This window comes from Podarcis raffonei, chromosome 8 (genome assembly GCF_027172205.1).
Source record: "Podarcis raffonei isolate rPodRaf1 chromosome 8, rPodRaf1.pri, whole genome shotgun sequence".
In the NCBI taxonomy this organism is placed as follows: Eukaryota; Metazoa; Chordata; class Lepidosauria; order Squamata; family Lacertidae; genus Podarcis; species Podarcis raffonei.
This window is the reverse complement of record NC_070609.1, coordinates 27563396-27587030: the sequence shown is the minus strand read 5'-3', so window position 1 is coordinate 27587030 and position 23635 is coordinate 27563396. Positions and strand designations below refer to the sequence as shown.

The window sequence follows — 23635 nt, the reverse complement described above, 5'->3', positions numbered from 1 at the left end:
ACATGCCTTGGACCTGGTGTTTACCTCTATGGATGTTGGTGATCTGACACTAAGTAAAAGCGAAACGAAAGAAGTGCCATGGTCAGATCACTTCCTGGTGCAACTGGACTTCTCTGTGACCCATCCCCTCTGCAGGGAGGTGGGACCAATTCGGATGGTCCGCCCCCGCCACTTAATGGATCCAAATGGTTTCCAGAGAGTGGTAGGGGATGCTTTATCCCATGTTGATGGCCTTTCAGCTGATTCCCTGGTGGCCCCCTGGAATGTGGAGTTAACCAGGGCTATTGACTGTTTGGCTCCGAAGCGCCCTCTCCGATTGCATGGAGCCCGGACAGCCCCGTGGTTTTCCACAGATCTGAGGGCAATGAAACAATCGTTGAGATGGCTAGAGCGCCGGTGGCGGATAACTCATTCCGAATCTGACTGGACACAGGTTAGAGCTCAACGTCGAGCCTACCAAGTGGCAATAGCGACGGCGAAGAAGAATTTCTTCACCGCCTCTATTGCATCTGCAGAAAACAGCAGCAGGAGACTTTTTCAGGTGGTTCACAATTTAGCGGAACCACCTGCAGCATTGGGGCCCAGTACGGGCCACATGTTCTCCTGCAATGATTTTGCAAAGTTTTTTGCAGATAAAATCGCTCAGATTCGGGAAGAAGTAGACTCCACCGTGGGAGCAGGGCCGGGGCGGGAGAGTGCTAGAGTTCTGTCTAGTCAAGTTGAGTGGGATCAATTCCAATCTGTTACCTCCGAGGATGTGGACAGGCTGCTTGGACGAGTGAAACCAACCACCTGTCTCCTGGATCCTTGCCCATCCTGGCTTATAAAAGCTAGCCGGGAAGGACTGGGCGATGGGCTTCGTGGGGTGGTGAATGCTTCCCTCCGTGAGGGAGCCTTCCCAGACCTGCTGAAAGAGGTGGTTATTAAACCGCTTCTTAAAAAAACATCTTTAGATGCGGCCACGATGGCCAACTATTGCCCAGTCTCAAATCTTCCATTCTTGGGCAAGGTGATTGAGCGAGCGGTTGCCGAACAACTCCAGGCACACCTGGAAGAAGCGGACCATTTGGATCCCTTCCAATCGGGATTCAGGCCTCATCATGGGACTGAAACTGCCTAGGGACAAAGGTGAGAGCTGTTTCCTAGTTCTGCTGGATCTCTCAGCGGCGTTTGATACCATCGACCATAACATCCTTCTGGACCGTCTTGAGGGGCTGGGACCTGGGGGCACTGTCATACAGTGGTTCCGCTCCTTCCTCCTGGGCCGTGTTCAGAAAGTGGTGGTGGGGGATGAGTGTTCAGACCCCTGGGCTCTCACTTGTGGGGTGCCTCAGGGTTCTGTCCTCTCCCCCATGCTTTTCAACATTTACATACAGCCACTGGGAGAGATCATCAGGAGGTTTGGGCTGGGTGTTCATCAGTATGCGGATGATACCCAGCTCTACCTCTCTTTTAAATCAGAACCAGTGAAGGCGGTGAAGGTCCTGTGTGAGTGTCTGGAGGCGGTTGATGGATGGCGGCTAACAGATTGAGGTTGAATCCTGACAAGACAGAAGTACTGTTTTTGGGGGACAGGAGGCGGGCAGGTGTGGAGGATTCCCTGGTCCTGAATGGGGTAACTGTGCCCTTGAAGGACCAGGTGCACAGCCTGGGAGTCATTTTGGACTCACAGCTGTCCATGGAGGCACAGGTCAAATCTGTGTCCAGGGCAGCTGTTTACCAGCTCCATCTGGTACGTAGGCTGAGCCCCTATCTGCCTGCGGACTGTCTCGCCAGAGTGGTGCATGCTCTGGTTATCTCCCGCTTGGACTACTGCAATGCACTCTACGTGGGGCTATCTTTGAAGGTGACTCGGAAACTACAACTAATCCAGAATGCGGCAGCTAGACTGGTGACTGGGGGCGGCTGCCGAGACCATATAACACCGGTCTTGAAAGACCTACATTGGCTCCCAGTATGTTTCCGAGCACAATTCAAAGTGTTGGTGCTGACCTTTAAAGCCCTAAACGGCCTCGGTCCAGTATACCTGAAGGAGCGTCTTCACCCCCATCATTCTGCCCGGACGCTGAGGTCCAGCGCCGAGGGCCTTCTGGCGGTTCCCTCATTGCGAGAAGTAAAGCTACAGGGAACCAGGCAGAGGGCCTTCTCGGTAGTGGCGCCCGCCCTGTGGAACGCCCTTCCAGCAGATGTCAAAGCGATAAACAACTACCTGACATTCAGAAGACATCTGAAGGTAGCCCTGTTCAGGGAAGTTTTTAACGTGTGATATTTTACTGTATTTTTGGTTTCTATGGAAGCCGCCCAGAGTGGCTGGGGAGGCCCAGCCAGATGGGCGGGGTATAAATAATAAATTATTATTATTATTATTATTATTATTATTATTAGCCTGCTGGGAGGGGCCCATTGATGTAGGAGGGACCCCAGGAGAGAACACTTTGCCAAAGTTCTCCTTCAAACCTGCAGTTGGTCTTAGCTCTTTCTCTCCCTGTCTCACAAGGTTGTCAAGCTACAAGTTGCTCTGAGGTTTGAATTCCTCAGAGTAAAAGCAGGCTGTAAATATAAAATATTCCATTGTTAGAATTAGTAGTTGTCAACCTTTTCAGATCTGGGACCAGCCTTTAGTCCAAGCATCTGTAACCCGAGCTACCACTGTACTGGATTTGATGACCAAAATTTTCTTAAGCGAAGGCAATATTAAAAATGATAAGTTTTAAGGCCTTTTTAAATGCCAGAGCTGAAGGAGCCAAATGAATTTTAACTGGAAATGAGTTCTACAACCCTGTGACTACCACCAAAAAGGTCCTGTATTGTGGGCTCACCAAGCTACTCAATTTCACCTTAGAACATGTAAGCTGGACCTCAGATGCAGATCTTAGACTATCGGACAGGGTAATATGGGTGCAAACAGTTTTATAGGTAGTCCTGTCCCAAAATGTTTAGGGTCTGAGAGGTTAGTACCAGCACTTTTAAATGGTCTGGTAACCAAGACAAGTGGTGCAAAAGTGGTGTCACATGTTTGTGTATGTCATCAACATATTGATGGCAGTGCAACCCAAAGCTTCGAATGACATCCCCTCCCCAAACATGGATGAGAAAATGCAATGGAAGCAGCAGCATTGTACCTATAATAGTGTATTTGAGGGAATGTCTGCCCAAATTCTGTAAGAAAGTTTACCCTATTCCAGACAAAGAAATGTCATATAGATATACGGATGAACATCTTCCTTGAAAAGAGCAGACAGTTTGAAGTATGTAAAGCAGAGGTTATCCACCTTTCTGCTGAAGCAGTTTACAATTTTAGAGGATTAAAACAAATGATATAACATTTAAAGTTATGGGAGGGGCAGTCCAACAGGAGCAGACCCTGATGTTGTCTGTTGCTGGCTGCCTCCCCCCTCCTCACAGAGCATATGGTGTCTGTGGACCCTGTGGGGGAGGAGGGGACAGTCTGGCTGGAGCAGGTCAGATGATGTCTGAGTTGTAGACCCACAATATCTGGAGGGCCAAGAGTTAGCTATCCCTGATTCAGTCCCCTAATAAACAGTTGACAACACCTGCAGGTTTTCACTTCTTTTTCTGTGACCCTCCAAAACCAAATCATGCACAACCCAATTGGTTCTATGTGGGAATTTTTTACCATTAAGAACAGCATGTGTAATATGAGAACGCTTCAGCAGAATCACAAAACTGATCTGCAAATAGTGCAACAACCCCAGCTAGCCTCAAACTGGCGTTGCCAGCGTGGCATATTGAGAAATTTATTTTTAATCCAAACCATTTTATTACACACGTTTCCGAGAAAATGCATTGCGACATAATTAGCCATTGTGGACTGGGAGGAAATGGACTCTAGTTCTGGAAATCGTATCCCACAGGACATGTGTCAGCCTTTAAGGTGAAACCAGACTCCGTTGTGTTTATTAGATATGCGGCTCTTCCATGAAAAAAAGAGGCACGCCCCAACACGTGTCTGCCGCCTTCACAAGACGGCCATCCACCCGCTCCCACCCCCGCGTAAAGCTCCGCCGCCCTCTCCAACGATCTGAAGCATCTCAAGCCAATCAGAACGGGAAGAGCTTGCCAACCAATAGCGTACGAGTCGGAGAAGCTTCAGCCGGCCGCTGTGGTAAACAATAAAGAGAGGGAGCTCGTGCCTGAGCGATAGTCCTGGTGCGCCAATCAGTCGGGGAGTAGCCACGCATACCGGTCCAATAGTGGGAGGGGAGGCGGGAAGAGGGGGAGAAGCGCGCGCCAAAACCAGGCAGCGGCGGCGACGCGCGCGTTCTCTCTTCCTCTCGAGGGGAACATCAACCGCTGGGAGGGGGCGTGGCCTGCGAGGGGGAGGGTGTGCGAGCCAGGCGGGGCCCACGCGCGGAGGCGGGGCCGGACCGGAGGAGGCGGGGCCGGCTGGAGCAGGAGCTGCTGCTGTCGCAGTAAGAGCGGAGCTGCGGAGGGGGCAGCAGTAAGTGCAGTCCAAGGCTGGCTAGCCGCGCTGTTTGGATCTCCAGGAAAGATGCGAACTGGCAGCCGCTTCGGCAGGGCTGTAATTGCGTTTGATGAGCCTGGTGCAGTTAGGAGGAGGGAGGTACCGAACCTGTAATTCTTGGATGGGAAGCGCGAGAGAGGCCCGCTGCCTCTGGGGAGCTCGCCTGGCAGCAGCCTTATTTAGTGGGCACTTAGACCCATTGGCAGCGAGAAGCGAGCAAAGGCAGAAGCAGCCTTTTCTCTCCGCTTTCCCAACATCTGTGCCCAGACAATAGCAAGACCAAAAGGGAGGCAGCGATTTCAGAGACTTCAGTGCCTGAAGGACCGAGAGAGAGAGAGTCTGGGGCTGGGAGCTCAGGCAACCAACTGTCCGCCCAGCCCAATAATGAAATGCACAATTTCCCTCCCACCCTCTAGCTTTCTCAAACCGAAGTGTGGATCTCCGATTAGAGCTGTGGATCTCTAGTGAATTCTCTCGAGGCTTTTCTTTTAAAGAGACAGTTGCTTCCATCCAATGAACAAGGAAGAAAAAGTTGTGAATCGTTTCTTCTCTGGGGAGGAGGAGAAGGAAGGAGGAGCCACGAAAGTCGGGATGCAGTTTTCCAGATGGTCATAAAAAGAGAAGAAAGAAAGCAAATAGCTACCCGACGACGTTTATTTTAAAAAAGAAATTACTCTGCATTAGGTGCATTTGCTTGCAAGCTAAGAAGGAGATTCCCACGAAGTCTTACCTAGAGATGAGCAAGAGGGATATTAGCGATACAGTAGTTTGATTCTCCCCTTTTTCTTTTATTCCCTCCGCCCCATCCAAACCCCTCCTCTGGCCTTGTAGATCCTCCCCTTTTCTTTTTTTCTTTTTGGAGGGAGGAGGAGGAGATGAACGTTCGGCTTTTCCCTAAACAGCCGGCCGATTATTGCCAGAAGAACCCGATCTGGGAAGCCTCGAGGATGCGGCTTGCAACAGACGAAAGCTGATGGTGAGTCCGTCCGGGAAAAGAGCGAGCGAGAGAGGCCGGGCTAAAGTGGATGGAGAGAGAAGGACGGAGGGGGGTTTGCAGACAACGCCGCGCTTGGGACCAGCCGATCGCGCCCCCCGTGCGCAACAGCTCCCTTGTGCAGAGCGCGCCAAGCTCCCGCTCCTTTCCCTGCAGAAATGCTGCATCATGAACCCATCACCCATCCGGATCTGCCCCTGAACCAGACAGAGAACAGCACCCCTGGTGCTTAATAGCAGCAGCAGTAAGCAAGGAGGGAGCAAGGCGTGGACGAAGTAAAGGGAAAGAAAAAGAAAGATCCGCCAGATACCCCCCTCCCTTTCTGTCTGGCCAGGGCTGCCTCCATCTGCTGTCTCAGGACCCCTAAGGAGGCAGCGATGCCTCGGCCGTAGCCTTCGTGCCAGAAGGGGGAACTCCTCTTACAAGCGTGTGCGCGAAGAGGCGGCAGGAGGGCAGGCAGGAAGAGGAGGCTGCTTATCTCTCCCTGCGTGTCTCTCCGCTGAGCATCTCGTCAAGCAACTCCTCAACTTCTTGCCCGGCTGGAAGAGCAACCCGGAGCAGCTGCTGCAACTTCTCCCAGGGACAAGGGCTGCAAAGCAGAGTGGGACGGTGGCAAAGAAGCGCGCCCGGGTGGGTCCCTCTCTGTCTCTGTTCCTGGGGTGTCTAGTCTAGACTGATACACGTGTCCTTTCTTGAAGAACGCCAATTTTTAACTGTAGCTCGGGAGAAGCGCGCATTTTCACACTCCTGCACCACCACCCTTTATTATAATTATTATTTTTACAACCGGGATTTTTAATTTTATTTTTTAAGTCTCTGGATGGATCCACTCAAGGGAGCAGGGCGCGCATTTTTATTAAGCATATAGCTCTCTCCTCTGCTGAGACAGCTGATCCCAACCACCCGCCCTTTGATCCCGCCCGGCAGGTGGCTCGGGTCGCCTGTCTGACGCCCCGCTGGGGTTGCTGCTGCTGCTGCTGCCGCCGCCCTCGCAGCCTCCTCGCGCCGGGTCCGGTAGCTTCGATCCGGGGTGGCTTCGCCGCCGCTGGTGCCGGGCCTTGCGGAGCGCCCATGCTGCTGCTGCGGAAGCTGCCGGGCATGCCGGGCTGGCCGCCGTCGGCGCTGGGTCTGCGGCTGCCGCAGAAGTTCCTCTTCCTGCTCTTCCTCTCGGGCCTGCTCACGCTCTGCTTCGGGGCCCTCTTCCTGCTGCCGGACTCTTCCCGCTTCAAGCGCCTCTTCTTGCCCCGCCGAGGGGGCGCCGGTGACGCGGGCGGGGACTTGGACGGGCTCCGCAGCCTCACGTCGCCGCCGCCACCGCCCCCCGGGGCCGACCCTGCCCGCCGCCATGCCGCCCCCAGCCCGCCCAACGCCGCCGCCCCGCCGCCCCCTCGTCGCCTCAGGGACCCCAAACTCCCCCCCGCGCAGGCGGCGGCGGTGATGGAAGCCGCCGCCGCCACTTCCTCCCGCCGAGAGCGCCTCAGCCCGCTCCACCGCCAGGGGCCGCCCGGGGAGAAGAAGGCGGCGGCAAGCGGCACCGGCAGCGCGGCCCCGCTCCGGCAGACGAGAGCCCCGTTCCGCTTCGACTACGAGGTCTTCCGCCGCAGCCTCCGCCACCCGGTGCTGGGAAGGAGGAAAGGCGGCACCGAGGACCCCGAGAACCGAGTCCGGCGCCTGAAGCTCAAGGAGGTGAGTGAGGAGGCGCTTCTCCATCTCTCCCTCTGCACACACAAACACACGCTTTCTCTTGGCATCTTTTTCCTCCCATGCCTTTCCTCAGGTTTTGCCGCCTTCTGAATTAAATTTCTGTTCACTACTTCATTAATTAAGATGCTATCAATGGGAACGGTTCTTTTAGCAGAATGCCTGAGAAATGACAGGTCCCTGCCCCAAAGAGCCTAAGTTCTATAAATCAGGTATCTTCAACCTTTTCAGACCCAGGACCCACTTTTCACCCAAGCATGTGCATCTTAATCTTTCCCCATCTGTTATCATGGTGGTACTGCTCCCCTTGCAACCCCCCTTGGACCAGGCAGTGACCCACCAGTTGAAGACAAGTGCTGTAAAATGTGTCATAGATGAGGGTAGTCAGTATGGTGCTGTCAAGATACAACTCCCATCGTCCCTGACCATTGGTCATGCTGGCTGAGGCTGATGGGAATTGAAGTCCTCCACACCTTGAGAGCACCATGTTGGCTACCCTTGCCGTAAACAGGGATGAAACAATTCCTTTGGTGTGGAAGCTCTGCTTTTGAATCCTGTATAGATGATTAACGTGAAATGGCTTTCTGACTATGTTCAGAGGTATGATTTTCCATCAGGGCTGCACCTATTGCACACTGGAAATAGGTTGCAGGGCTGAATCCTGGCTCAAATACATTCCACCCCTTTGGTTACCTCTCCACAGCTCCCCTCTGTCCCCACACCTCCACCTTATCTTTTGAGTGCATTCAGAATTAATCTGGAATTGTTACTAGTGTATTAAATTGCTCTGTCTTCACAAGTGTTTACATGGATTAGAGTTCCTCACTTTGCCTCATAAGCATGTGTTGAAAGGGTGGGAACAACAGACCGGCTTGAGACTGCAGTCTTAAATCCACTTATCTGGGGAGTAAGTAAGCCCCATTAAAACTTGGAGGGATGTGTGTAAAGCATATTGTGCTGTAAAGCATATAACTTGGAACAACTTCAGATGTGACTTTAACAGGTAATGCGCTGCAGACCTGTGTTGTGTCTGTTCGTCTGCTAATGCCATCATCTTTGAAGTGGGGACACACATTGGTTTTTCAACCATGAAGATGTATGCTGAAGAGCTGGAGATCTCTGAAGCTCTGTGCAGTGTGTTTCTGTGATGTACGTGATTTAAAACATGTTGAAGACTACAGGTTCTAGAGAGTGTGTGCAACATGGGGTTGTAATGCATAGCTGTTAAAATTGTGAAGTGGCTTGCAAAAGGCATGTTGAGTGATAAGTAAGCATCATATCTTGAGTACTGTGCTTTTCTCATCATCATCATCATCCCCTTCCTTGGGTTATGCCTTTCACCCCATTGCCTCTTTAGACTTCTATTAACTGCCCATTAATACTCCTTTTGTCCAGTCACCTTTTCCATGTTCCCAATTCCTTCCTTGCATTCAGCATTTTTTGACTGCCTTATTCCTCTCACACACTACCCTTCATTCCTCCCCCCCTCATGTTTCCACTTAACCACTCTTTCTCTGTTCTGACTTACCTTCCATTTTTACTCTCAATGGCTTTTTCAATTACTCTTTCATGCCTTCTCAATTTGTATCTTCTTGCTCCCTTTTAGCTGCTCCTATGCATGTTTACTCACAAGTAAGCCCCACCACTCTGGGATTTTCTCCCTGTAACCATGTATAAGAGTGTAGCCCTGCAGTACCAGCCCTTATGCATGCTTATTTAGAAGTAAGTGCCACAATATTTAATAAAACTTACACCCCAGTAAGTGTGTTTAGGATACTGTACAGACTTAATTACTTTCTTCACTTCCCCTTATCTCCCCCCTCCCAGCATTCATTACCCCAGTGTTTTCCATTATACATTCTTTTTCATGATACAATGTTATATATACAAAATATTAAACACACAATCACCTTTTTGCAACCTCAAGTCAAACCTTTGTACAATAATATATTTTGTTTCTAGGAATTGACTACAGAAGTGTACATATTGTTTGTGTTGTATACGTGTGATAAAGCATGCAGATGTGGCATAATTTTTTTTAAGCCTACTGTTGAAGCTGAGTGATGTGTAAGCACTAGAAGTGTGGCATATAAAGAATAAATAAATATAATTCCCATCTGTTACACAATGTATTGTGTATCATATGTGAACATGGTACACAAAAATGCACTCTCTCATATTTTGCTTCTTTTGTTCTCCTACTCTCATTTCAAAACTTTATGCACCATATTAACACACAATATGAACTAATCCCTTCTCACCTTTAGTTAATGAGCCCCTTCAACGTTGCTGCTCATTTTTGTATTTTTTCTTACAGTGTCACTTGTCAATTCTTTGTTATCCTATGCTGTCTTGTGTACAAATAACAGTTTTTCAGGTAATATAGTAGAGCTTATGGTGCACATATGTCTTTTTTAACTCTGTTATTTGTTCCTGGTGAAACAGGCTTTTGAAACACAACAAAAGCCTGCTAAACCTATTTAACCAGAAATTAGCATGACAAAAGCGGTTAAAATAGATATACTTGCCCAGTACATATATTATCAGACTTTTTGAAAAGTTATCTGGATATAGCTATAGCTAGTCTGCTATATTGGTTTGGTTCTCCTTCAGTTCATGTTTCACCAGGATCCCTGTGTGTGTTTCACCAACATTCCCCCATTATTCTTACTTGTATTGCATTTTTTCTACTGATCATTCTGGCTTTTCAAATACCTTTCCTGTGGTTTTATCCATCCCTGCTTCTGCCACCCATCTACTTCTACTTCCTTCTCTTCAATACCAGATTGAGATTCCTTTTCTGGAGCTAACTTAGCACTCAGCCCTTTGAAAGCACATGTCCCCTTCACCTCTTCTCTTTGCTTTCCCATAGAGCAGATATGAAGGAATTCTAATAAGCTGGTAGCAGGACACAATAAGATCAAACTGAGTAAAGAGACTCTCTGGTTGGGTCTTCGGGGGAAAACACTGTAGAAATTGAAATGGCTCTTGGGAAATGGTGGAAGTTTGGTCAATTGAGATGCATGAAACTAAAACTTGATGAAGTGTTTGAAACAGATAGGGTGAAGAGGCCCAGAAGGTCATCCCAAGTCCAAAGCGAACCTTTCGCCTAACGATTAGATTACATCAGCCTCTCTAAGACCTGTTTCAACCTTTTCAGACCTTGGACTCATCATTAACCACAGCTTGCCACATGGGACCCATTCCTGTATTTCATTTTGTTTTTGACGGCACGTCTTTCTACCTTTACCCCTTTCTCCTCTTGCTTTCTTGTAACAAAAATAATGCTGCTGGTATGACTCAGTGGACTTCCACTCCTCAGCTAGTGTGCAGAGGGCTGGGATGAACTGTTTGCGCCTCTGCCAAAGGCAGGACACACAGCTGTAGTGTAGGAAAAGTCAGAAATGTCTTGCTAGCTCCTTTGCACTGGAGCGGGGGACACACCTGGCCCTGAACTTGACCATCGGTGAGAACCTGTATTTGTGGCAAAACCCATTTTCTCAAAAGGAAATTTCATTTTGGCACATGTCCACCCACCAAGGTGCATGCCATTTCTGGTCAAAGCAACCCTCGATTCCCAGTGTTATAGGCAACAGAACAGACATAGATAAAAGCCCGTGGGAAGCACTTGTGTTTGACCCAGTGCGGCCTCTCTCCCTTTGTACAGTATGTTGGCACCCAGCATTTGATGAGACACAAGGAGAATAATAGACCAGATTCTCCCATGTGTCTGTGTTGGATTCCGAACAATCTCGCTTGTCACGGTGGGTTTCACACGTGTAACTGAGGACAGAGATTTGGCCCAGTGCCAGCAGTGCATGCATAAAGGACTGGCTAGCAGCTTTGCAAAAGGGTGACCTAGTTAACCAACAAGCTATAGATTCAATGCAGCACTTGGGATCCTTTGGCTCCGCTGGCTTGGAGCAAACCTGAGGTTGGCAACAGATGCTAATTCATAAAGCACAGAGATGAAATGGTGCGAGCATTAATTCTCTGGATCACTTCCTCCATCAAACATCTTTGAACAGGGAGGAAAGTCTAAATGTAGTAGAACAAAATCCAGGGTGACAAATCATGGTCGCAACACACCTTTTTATTTATTTTTTAAAAATATACAATATAAAATATTATTTCTGATTCTGAGCTTTTCGATCAAGTCTTGCAGAGAAAGCAGTGCACTAACAATAAAATTCTAATTTCTCTGCCAGGCAACCAGACAAAATGCACCCGGGGTGCTCGTTTTTCCTTACAGTCCCAGGCATAGTTGAGATTAGCTCTGCCTGCCTGTTGGACTGTTGTTAGCAGCAGGGAATTGAAAGAGGACTGCTGCCCCCCTCCCTGCCGCCTTGGTTTCTCTGACACTTGGGAGTTAAGGCTTCTCATTTGTTTCTTGCTGCATTGCAAGCTTCTGAGGCCTAGAGCATGCTGGTACAAGAGTTTCTCTTAACCACAGTAGCATTGCTTTATACAAGGCAGCACATACAAACAGGTTGAATAAATGAGTAAAGCACCTCTAAGTTAGTGGCACTTGAATCATGAAACCAAGGCTACGTGTGAATTTTCCCTAAGCATGCACCTCTAGCAATCTCTAATGTACAATCATGTCCAACATGATTATTTCTCCATAAATTAAGAGTAATCTATGCAAGGCTGCAAAAGTGCTTCACCTGATTCAGAAGAGCTAGCATCTCTGCATCTGTGATTACTTGGCACCTAACGTTGAAGGGCCTACATTGCTGTCTGTTAAGAGGTAGCTTTGAAAGCAGTGTTAATGAAGAAATGGATCCCCACCCCCACCCCCGTTCTTTCCAAGTAGCTCATTTTCATTCCTTTTCTCCCTTTTGTTAGTACATTTTGTTGCAGAAAACCTGTAGCTGATGTATATTCAGTACAGCCTTAAAACAGACTTGAAAACAGGAGATACTTCTGGGGAGTTTGCATGTGGCCATTTCTTGAAGGGAAAAGGCAGCCTTGGTTTCTTTTGTGGATGGGTACAGAATGTGAATCCTACTTGTAGAAAGTGTTGCATCTCTTTTTCCCACCAGAAAAAAGTTATTGTATTCAAGTTATTGTAGCATAGGAGCAGATCAGAAGTAAGCTTGGTTGTACAGAAGTTGCCTACAGGTGTGACTCGCTAAGTACAGGTCTAAAGTTGATGTCTTCCCTGCCCCAGATCCAGGCAAATTCATCTGGATAGCCCCCCAGGATTTGAAGCTATAGCTCCCCCTGTTGCCTCACAATCCTTTGGGGACAAAGATGCAGCTTCTGTTCTGGAAACTGACCTGATTGTTACATCTGTAATGACTCTGCTGCAGTAACAGAATTTGGTGTAACATATGCTATATTCTGAATACATTGAAATAATGTATGGGTTAATTAATAGGACTGTGGTATTTTAAATAATCTCCAAATATCGCATTCTATCATTCTGGTTTTAACCAGATCTTTGAGTGGCTTACAATTTAAAAAATCCGGTAAAACAGGTTAGAGCACATCACATCCCAGTTCTAAGCAAGAAAATATGAAAACAGCAGCAAACGTTCAATATAAAAACAAGCAGATCAGTTGGTTGTTCCTGAAAAGCGTTCTGAATCAGAAAAGCTTTTGCTGAGTTGTTTTTGAATTCTTAAAACTTACCTAATTTTCAGATACATCAAGTAGTAAAATTCAACGTAAAATACTTGTGTCGTTATAATTAAGTAAAAGTCCTGCATGTTGTTTTTAAATAACTTCATTTGTCATCTTTTCAGCTGTTGGACTAGGGAGGTAACTGTGCAAAACAGGAAAAGAGGCTAGTTAAAGATAAAAAGTTGAGTTTTCAGCAATTGTAAGGACTAGAGGAAGGAAATGGAACATTGGGGTAAAGATAAAAATGTATTGAAAAAAGTGAAAATCTTTGCAGGAAAGAGAAGGCGACAGAGCTCTGTGTCAACCTTTAGGATAGATAGCAGCTGTTGATTTATTAGTGTGATGCAATTTTAGGGTGTTGCTGAGAAGACACTGAGATTGGTTGGATGGCATGTGTAAGTTGTTTCTTAGGCAATAGACACATGAAAATGCTTTTTCCAGAAGTTCTTGTGCAATGAATTGGTTTGTGACTTTAATTTCCAGATAATTCCTTTAATAGAATTTAAGAATCAGAACAAGGAGAGGGTAGTAATGAATCAGGAACATTTTCAAATGCAAGTTAGCAATGCTTCACATTCTTTTATCTTTTTTTTTTAATGCCCCTGAAATGTTTACATGTATATTTAAAGTTGGATGTGCATGTTGACAAGTCAGAATTTACTAATGTGTACCATATAGAAATTTTATTTTATTAATTAATTTTTTAAAATAAAATTTCTATCTTCCCTTCTTCCCACAGGAACTCAGGGTGGTCAACTGCCAAGCAGTAGAACAGGACAATTTAAAATATAATAAAAACCAATTTAAAGCATTCAAAAACAATAATAAGATCTAAAAACATGTAAAAACAGTCACATATCCTCACAACTCTTCTTTTCAAGGTTGACAGGAACAGCTTCTTTCACTCTCAAATGCCTGGGTGAACAGGAATGTGTTTAACTTCCTTGTGAAAGTAATTAATGAAGAAGACAGAGGTACCTTACCAGGGAGGGCATTCTACAAACAGGGAACCACTACCAAGAAGGCCCTGTCTCAGATCAGTGGCACAATTAACAGGGCCTCCCCTGCTGATAATAGGACCTGAGATAATATTGGGAAGCATCTTGTAGATATTTGGGTCCCAGGTAGTTTATGTCTTTGGGATTATCTGCTGCTTCTTGCTGTGTTTACATTTAGTTCTAAGCCTAGGTTTGCTGCTGGATAATGGGTTAAACAACCACAGCACTGTTTAATGCTCTTGGGCCACTCATTCCTATACTGATTTAGTGGAAGGGTTCAGGGGTTTGTCAACACCATCAGGATGCAAACATCCTGATGGGGGGCGGGACTTGATAAGTTCAAGGAATTCCAGGGACAACAGTTGGGCCATTCAGTTTATTCATCAAAAATAATTATTGGAGTTGTCATGAAATCTTGTATCTCCAAAGAAAGTAAGTTGAATTGAGAGCCCTTAAACTTTCTGGTGTTTATTGACTAGCGCCCCCCACCCCCAATCTTGAAAATGTAACCAATCTGAGGATGGGGTGAGTTGCAGTTGTATTTAACTTGGAGTAAAATGGTTGTAGAAATAGGCTCCAGATAGGCTAGCTCCAGGTTTCAGACCGTCTCCTCCCTCTAGCATTCTCGGAAGAGGGCCTGCTGTAAAGTGTTCTCTGCCTCCTGAAACATTTGCAGATGGTTACAAGATGTAGGACTTTCTCAGTAGTGGCAGCCCTTTTACAGGTAGGTCCACCTAACTTCCATGTATGGCAGGCATGTGGAGCCTTTGGATCTCCAGAAGTTGCTGAACCACAATTCCCATCAGCCCTAGTGAGAATACCTGATGACCAGGGGTGGTGGAAGTTGTAGTTCAGCAACATCTGGAGGGCCAGAAGTATCTCACACCTGATATATGGAGTTGGTGTATGTGAATGAAGAGCCTTTCTCTCTCTGAGGAAAATTAATCCTGTAAGCATTGTGCCTGTTGAGCTTTGGTTCTTTTAAAGAATAAAGCTGTTACTCAGAGGCAGCTTCTTTAACATGGCTCATTGCCCAAAAATTTTATTCATGCTGTGGCTTTCTGGGGACTGTTCCTGTAGGGTCCCACTCCTATACTCTTGGCCTTCTATCAGCCTGGACACTAATGAGTTCTGGAGATCTTTTGCACTTTTCAATACACTTTTTTCTAGTTTTGATGTGAGGAGTACAGTGTACCATCAGCAAAGGTTGTAGAGTTCTTGTGTGCATGTTCTATTAGGGGCTGTGCAGCTGGCATGCTATTGGCAGTGATTGTTGAAGCTTTTGCTTTCGGGGAACTTGCTCTGTGCCAAACACTTCTATGTTGATTTGCCAGTTGAGGAATCCCTGAGCACCTGCCATTGTATTGTGCAGGATTCTGATGTGCTCTGTGCGGGGATCTGGGCAGTTCTGTTGTGCCTTGCTATTGGCCCGCTGATCAGTGTGCAATACAGAACATAAGTAATGTTCTCCTTCTGCTGCAAATTGCCAAGAAAGATTGGCAGAACTAGCAAGGAGTCTTTGAGGAATACTGTTATAACATCACTGAGGAACTTTGATAAACTTTCAAGGACCCCCAAGTTCCCTGGAATACAATTTGCCAATGCAATTCCTGGGCTTCGTATTTGGCCACAGGAGGGGGTACTTTGCACTTTATTAATTTGGAAAGTTGCTTTTGGGGAAACTTTCTGTACATTGGTTTGCACATAATGGTCCACAGCTGCACAAATGATAAACCATAGGGGGCTACAAGCTGCAGTTCAATTCAGACAGCTGTTAATGTTTATTAAAAGTGAATATATTGTAGCCATGATTTTAACGTAGTAGGAGAGTCAGAGTTGTGTAGAAACGGCAATATCAGGCACCGAATTCAGCCTCGGTATTTTCCCCTCCTTCCTTCCTTCCTTCCTTTCTTAAAACAAGTTTCTGGCCCTTATAATCATGCAGCTCTGCTTGAAAGGCTGTGGACCATACCTGGTGAAATTTCAGAACATCAAGGAGAGGAGATGTACTTTGTCATAGAGCGCACAAAGAATTCACATACTCAATCCCTGGCAACTCCAGTAAAGGATCATAGGGAGCAGAAGTTGTTTCCATCAGACCTGGAGAGCTGCCAGACACTAGGCCACATGGACCAATAGTTTGAATTGGCATAAGAGAACTTCATATGCTCATTTCCATTGGTTTACACAGCATTTCAATATTCAGAAGCCTTTTATGTATTTATCTAGCTGACCCTTGCAACAACTCTTTGAATTCATTCTGCACCAGAAGCAGTGATTTGCCTAAGGCTTTTCTCTTCCCCGCTTCCAAAGTTGTAAACAAAGAATTTCAGTGTGTCAGCTATGCACTCTTCCTGGTTATCTTGTGTCACTGTTTCTCTTTGGAAACATGAGCCCTGGTCACCAGAAATGATGATATGCCTGTGATGTGCACAGTAACATTTCACAGGATGAAAGACAGGTGGGTCAGGAAGTTATTGATTCTCTGTCATCCCATTTCAAGCTCTGATTTCATCCATGTGAAACTGTATCGCTGGGCTGGTCTTAGTTTAAAAAGACTATTCCATTCTATGCAGGTCCAAACTCAAATAACTGTTCAGTCCTACTCCTTACCGCTAGAGTAGCCTTCCCTAACCCAGACTGTTTTGCACTCCATCATCCCTGACCATTGGTAGTGCTGGTTGAAGCTGAAATACAAAACATCTGAAAGGCATCAAGTTGAGAAAGATTTCTATACAGCTGGTGTGGGAATCTTTGGCCCTCCATATGTTGCTGAACTACAACTCCCATAAAATACCATGCTTGCAGGGGCTGATGGGATTTGTAGTTCAGCAACAACTGGCAGACCAAAAGTCACCCACCCCTGCCAAAGAGAGTAAAAATAACCTTCGTTTCTCAGCTGCAAGTTGGTAGACATTTTGCTCTATACCTGAGAAGTAATAATTTATCTTCACTATATTTCCCTACTGTAGAAGGTTAGTACCCATCTAGAGAATTGCCTAAGATGAGGTGTGTTACTTCTGACAGTTGCTTGATGCTTCTTATAGGTAAGAAAATAGTAAAACCACCTCAGCAGTATGTGCAGTACTGCTTTGTTTTCTTTAAAAAGCGTCAAACAAATATAGGATAATTCATCTCCTAAATTTGTCTCTGGAAGCTGCTGTCATATAATTGATCAGCAGTGCATAGTTTCAGAGAAAATCTAATTTTTAACAAGTGCCAAATACTAGTGATTAATGTTCAAAAACTGCTGTCTGCTTGTGACCGTAAAAATTACAGAGTGGGATTCTGTATTTACTCTCACAATGATTTTTTCAGATCAAATTCGCTTGAGTTGCAAGTCAACATGATTGGCGGTCTTGCCCCACCCCCCTAAGGCTGCCTTCTTTGGAAAACACAACCAGAGATCTGCAAGCAGTTTCATTCCTGCCTCTTGTGTCATTGTAAGCAGTAATAAAGTGTTGTACTGTTGGAATTGAGCAGACAGTTTTGCTAGTAATGGATGAGGCAGAAGAGGCTTCCTTTGTGATGTCTTGTTGGCTTGACAGGATGGGTGGGGTAGGGGTGAAAGAGACCAATAACAAAAAGAACAGATATGGTCTCCTTCAGTTTTCTGAGGCCTAGTCATAAGGATTGCATTAGTGTTTGAGAATCAATTATTGGACACTGGGGGGAATGAGGAGTATTTTTGTTTTTGCTCTGTGTCATCTGTTCAGGATCTTCTTTTGACTGATAGCCACAATACATTATATTCTTGTCTATTTATGAGTCATTTCTGCGGCTTCTTTGGGTGGGGGAAACCTGTTTTGGGTAGCCTAGCAAAACAGCTGACTCCAGAGGGCAGCAAGACAAGGCAGTGTCAGGGACTGGTTGGACACAGAGGAATGGTGGAAGGAACCAGCTGGGGAACCCCTAATTGAAGAAGGCTCAGGGTCTGGGGATTGGTGGTGGGATGACGATGAATGGTCTGAGAGAGAAGACTAGGAGGAGGTGGTATCAGAAGCTAAAGAGGGAACAGGGCTTAGTGAGAAGGGAGAGTCTGTGGTAAAGAGAAGTCCAGAAGCAGGAGAGTGGGATGAGTGATTCTAAGAAACAGAGATAAGTCAGGCTGGTGAAGAAGCATGGGTCTCACTCCTGCGACAAGCTCCCCTCCCCCTGATCTCCCAGGACCCGGAGAGGCATGAAGCAGAAGAGTAAAGGCAAGTATGCAGATGCAGTCTCAGATTGCTTGGGGAAAACCCTGGAGTGTAGGGGACATAGGAAGGCAGGGCAGGGACCGTCAGTCTCCACAACTGTCTTTCAGGGGCAGTACCTACAAAAGAAGAATTGCTTTGCTCATTAGGCCTGGCACCCCTGTGCAGATCTTGGTGGTTTTTAAATAAAGAGTTAACTTCACTTATTCCATGTGATTTATTGCTGGTTCATTCCTAACACGCAGATGCATGGAGCCAAAGTGATATGAGAAAGCTTCAAAGACACCATATGGTCTTAGTGTTACCTTGCAATCTTCTCTTGGGGTCTCTAATAGCCATTTTGTATTTGCAGTTTGTGTGGCAAAAGGTTTGATCCCAGTGCTAGACCTACTTAAAGTAGACCCATTGAAATAAATGGACATGACTCACTTAAGTCCATCAATTGCAGACAGTCTAGTCCTTGACTGCATAGCTGATGCTAATATCCAGTGGCGTAGCGTGGGTTGTCAGCACCCGGGGCAAGGCAAGTAATTTGCGCCCCCTAACCCGTGGATTTTAGCACTTGAGTGCGAGTGCGCCCCCCCCATGTTGCGCCGGTGCGGCCGACCCCCCTGCACCCCCCACGCTACGCCACGGGGGCTGGGGGGGTGAGCGAAGGAGCCAAAGACCCCCCCCAAAGGCTCAGCAAGAATTTATTAAATTTATTATTTGCGGAGCCCCCGCATGCCGAGGCAGCTGAAGCCCCCTCCCCTCGGGCGCCTCCCCGCCCCCTCCTCTCCTTGGGCTGTAGGTGGAGCCTGCGCTCCGAGGCGCTCCAGATCCGGGCTTGGCGAGCGCCTCTCCTCCTCCCGGCTGGGTCCGGGGGCTTCCAGCTGCGCTCCGTCCTCCCCCCCCCCGCGGCTGAGACTTGCGCTGAGAGCCGGAGCCAGTGGCGCCCCCTTCCACCGGGATACCCTCGCCCGCCCGCCGGCTTCCTCTCGGAGGGTTTTGGGGAGCGCAGGGCGCGGCAAGGCCCCTTGGAGCTCTCCTCCCTCCCAGTCGGCAGAAGCAGCTGCCGCCTGTGGCTGGGCCGAGGGGATGGCGGCGGCGGGGTGCGGAGGCTGCCCATGCCCGGCCAGGCGTCGGTGGCGGCGGCGGCGCTGCTGCAGCGGCTGCTCCTCCTGCGAGCAGTGAGTGGAGCGCAGCCGCAGCGGCGGCGGGGGGGGGCGCGCGCGCTAGGGCGCAAGGCTGGTGGTGGCGGCGGGGAGCCCGGCGGAGGAAGGAACTTGTCCCTTCCCTCTGGACTTGCGCCCCCCCAGATGTTGCGCCCGGTGCGGCCGGCACCCCTGGCACCCCCCACGCTACGCCACTGCTAATATCCATTCATGATTATGAGCATGAGCCCAGAATGATGGTCTGGATTAATGCAGTCGATATGAACTTGTCTTGAGTATCCTGGAAGATCGGACAGAGGGGATAAAACTGTTCCTGGGCATCCCTGGCATGGAGAATGAGGAAGATGCTTCTGAGCATACTGTGGCCATTTCAAAAGGTTAGGAAACTTTGACATGCAGCTTGGCTACTTTCCTGAGCTATCTGGGCTGCTCATGTGCTGCACAGCTCATACTTCCCAACCCTTTACTGGGGGCTATAAGATAGCTTATTGAATAACCAGGAAATTGCAGAGGAGTGCTAGAAGGCGGGAATGTTGCTTTGTGACTCTTAGAGTCACACCGAATAGAATAGGAATGCAAGAAACTGCATTATACCAAGCTGGACCAATGAAGTTCATTTAGCTCAGGTTTGTCTGTACTGAGTGACCCAGCGACTCTCCAGAGTTTCATGCAGGAAGTTTCTCCCAGTGTTACTTGGGGATGCTGGGGATTGAACTTGGGACCTTCTGCATGTGAAACTCTCCCACCAAGTTGTGGCCCTTGTTGGGGTGTTGGGGGTGTTAAAGAGCCTAGCTGCTTATTGGATAGTGCAGGAGACTTGGTGCCCAGAATCATTTCCATGTGTTCCATCATGCCAGTTGGGTGCAACAGAACCGTTAACATTAAGCTTGGTGTGGTCAAGCTGCCCTTTCTGTACTTCTTCCAAAAGTAGTGACCTGCTTGCCCAGATTATTATAACAGCAGGTTTATCATATGCCTAGTACCTTTCCATGCCTGCTTACCTCTGCATCACATGGAACGTAAGAACAAATGGCAGATAGCAAGCAGGTTAAAGAAGATTTACTGCCAATGGTGCAAAGCAGGAATGGGGAAATAAAGAACATGGAAGATGTAGGGACATGGGTCAAGTTTTCTACTTCTTGGAAAAGAAGTGACTTAACTCTAGAAATGCCTATATAGCAACTCTGTGTATCTTACAACATGCAGTTCTGTTCAAAGTGAGCACTTAACATTCTAGGCTACCTTGGAGACCAATTAGAATTTTCTCTACTAAAATAGATTGGATCACATGTGGTTTTGCTACACAAGGGTAGTTGCCCTGTAGGAAAAAGTATGTCTCTTATGAAGTGTGGTGTGAAGGTTTGTTTTGCCATGAGTGCACAGGATGGAAAGTTGCTGTGCATGTGAAAGTTGCTTCCTGCATTCCCTTTAGCTGTAGTTCAGTTGTACTTTGCCATGCCAATTGCTCTCATTGAACTTCCTCTCATTCTAAATGCAAACTTTTTTTTGCTTTTGTGCAATTTGTTGTTGCTTCCTTATTTTATTTAGTTTGGTTTAGCTTAAAAAAAACAAAAAACCCAATTGCAAATTGGTTTTTCTTGCAAATATGCAGCTTGGCTTATGATAAATAACAGTATTAAATCAAGCAATGCAGGGGAGGCATTGCTGGTGTAAACATATGTTTTGAAAGCCCTCCTAGCTTTTTGCTACTAGTATGCATAGTTTCTCCCTACCTCCTGCAACAGTGTGGCCTGCTTCTTTTTGCTTTTGAGTGCCTTCAGAGATTCAGATCCAGTCTGAAAGTCTTCAGACCAACTACTCCCCGAATATCTAGGACATGAGGGCAATTTGTGGTTGGACACCTGCCCTTTAAGACAGAGCTTTTATGTTTGGTTGAGGAGGTTTGCTGAGCTTTGGAGAGGTGGGAAGCCAGATTGACCTTCTCCTTTCACCCAGGAGACCAAGGTGTTAAACAAGCTGAAGGGGATGGAGAAGATCAGGGAGGCAGATGGGTCTGACCATGCTGATTTCCTCTGCTCTTCCAGCATCTGGGCCCTGGTAGTTAAGACTGGCAGATGGGGTGAGGTGTAGTAGCTTCTAAAATTGGCTACACTACATGTTTGGAGAACTAATAACAACTGAATACTAGGTAAGAGCATACATAGTTGTTAGAAGCTGTGCTAAGCTTGTAAATGAATTGTAGAAGAACCTATAACCACTTGCAATATGGGAGTAATGATTCTGACCTACCTTACAGGATAATTGTAAAGATTTCTGAAGTAATACATTTGGGATGCTTGAACACTCAAAACACTTAATAAATTCCATGTCTATATTATCCACTCCTTGTAAGAAAAGTTTCCTCATAACTCACTTTTGGACCTGAAGAGGCCTTTCCTCTTACTAGGACATCTCTGTATCCAGGCTTTTAGAGCATTCTTTTCTACTTAAGACATTTATTTGTTCTCCTACCTATGTAGCTCTTCATCTATCCTGGGTTTTTTTTTACATAGGGATTCTACCTGTGCAGCTTCCACTACTTCTCTCGAGGCTGAAAAATCCATGATAAAGAACACTTCCTTACTGTAAATTGAGGGAGAAAAGTAACAGTTGTATGGCTCGGACAATATGGTTGTGGCACTTAACATGTGAATTCTTGTCGAATTGTAATGGACTGTGTTTTGACCTGAGGAGCTTAATGGAGATGGTACTTATAGGGATACATAGCTGCATTGTGGCTCGCCTGTTGAGGGTTTCGTGAGTCTTTGCTAGGGCCAGAGGCCTACAGGCACTTTGGTTTTCTGCCTGCATAGCCAGTAGATGTGAATGTACTTAAATCATTTTCCTCTGAAGTAATGTTTTCCTCTATAAGCTGGATGTACTTCAAATATATGAAACTTGGAGAGCTGACAATTGACAAGGTAAGTCATATTTTCAACCTAAATGGCATTCTAGCTTGAGTAGAACTTTGAAGCAATGGTAAATATATTTTGAGTATCACATTTTCTCAGGGCTATTACACATCATTCATTTTAAGATTGCACAGAATTGGTACATATCAACTGTTTGTTGCTTAGTATTGGTTCTAAGAAATCGACTTGGAGTATATTGATGCCCTCTTGGCCTTCTCTTCTTTTTTGTTTTAATCCTTTTTCTCTACTGTACTCATTGTAAATCTCTTTTGTATTAGAGGTTTTCATTTAACCTTGAACATGGGAAGCTGTAATTTTGAAGCCAAGCTGCTATCTATTCCAAGAAAAAGTAGAAAGCTCAGCTATCTTTCAGGGAGCGATTTCACGGATTACACAGAGTCAAATCCAGGTTTTCCACTGATTGTATACCCAACAATGTGTTGCAGCTAAAACAGTTTACACTTTCTGGGTGTACAATTAATGTATTCCATGGTCTTCAGCTCCTCAGTTTGGTATTGGGAGAGAGGCATTCTATCCAGTCGGATTTGGGATTATATGTTTTGCATTCCACTGGAATGCAGTAGCCAAATGGTTGGAAAACGTATCTTTAATCCTAGAACTTTAATAAGATGCCTTAAGTGGTTTCTCACCAACTATGTTAAAGAAGTCAAAGGTGGCAGCTGTATATGATATTTGAGCACCTCATGGTAGAAGGAGCAGCATTGATTGGACTCTAAACTTGGCTTCTAGTAAGATTTGTAATTTTTGTCGTTTAGTCGTTTAGTCGTGTCCGACTCTTCGTGGCCCCAGCCACTCCTGTCTTCCACTGTCTCCTGCAGTTTGGTCAAACTCATGCTGGTAGCTTCAAGAACACTGTCCAACCATCTCGTCCTCTTCCGTCCCCTTCTCCTTGTGCCCTCAATCTTTCCCAACATCAGGGTTTTTTCCAGGGAGTCTTCTCATGAGGTGGCCAAAGTATTGGAGCCTCAGCTTCAGGATCTGTCCTTCCAGTGAGCACTCAGGGCTGATTTCCTTCAGAATGGATAGGTTTGATCTTCTTGCAAAGAAGATTTGTAGTACTAACCTGCTGACTGGAATTTAAAACAGATCTTTGAGTTTCTTTTTCTTTGCCTTGTAGAACAGGGTGCAGAGCTTGTTAGTTTCCTCCCCTCTCCATCCTTAGGTGTTCAGTGACTACTTATTTCATACAACTGAAGCCGCACTAGTAGAGACTGCTGCTTACTGTCACCAACGCTTCACATAATCTTTTAATTTGTCTATATAAGAGTTCAGACTTTCAGTGACATTGTGCAAGTGAACCACACAACAGTAACAGTTTCCTGGAGGGAACTGATCTATCCCTTAAAGTAATGTGTGTTTACTTCATCTTTAAATCAGAGGTGTAAGAGGGACATTGCCCAGATTGCATCCATGGTGCTTCTCTAAATTGTTGAAAAACTGTAGGCTGCTGCTGTTATACTATACCTTGGAATCTACAGACATGGAAATCCACACTGATGTGGTTCTCCCATAGAAGATGGGCAGCGTGAGTTGACCCTTGTTTTCAAC

The 23635-nt window shown here is 46.5% G+C and overlaps 1 protein-coding gene across 2 annotated transcripts in view; it reads left to right on the top strand.

The window, feature by feature from the left end:
- The first annotated feature begins 4408 nt into the window (after positions 1 to 4408).
- The window catches only part of MAN1C1 (mannosidase alpha class 1C member 1), a 126792-nt gene continuing 107565 nt past the window's right edge, over positions 4409 to 23635 (top strand). The window contains exon 1 of one of the 2 annotated variants that reach the window (XM_053398741.1): positions 4409 to 7166. In XM_053398741.1, the coding sequence (XP_053254716.1) occupies positions 6552 to 7166 (615 nt within the window). In that variant the 5' untranslated portion in view covers positions 4409 to 6551. The remainder of the gene's footprint in view (positions 7167 to 23635) is intronic. The other variant, XM_053398740.1, reaches the window with a different exon arrangement.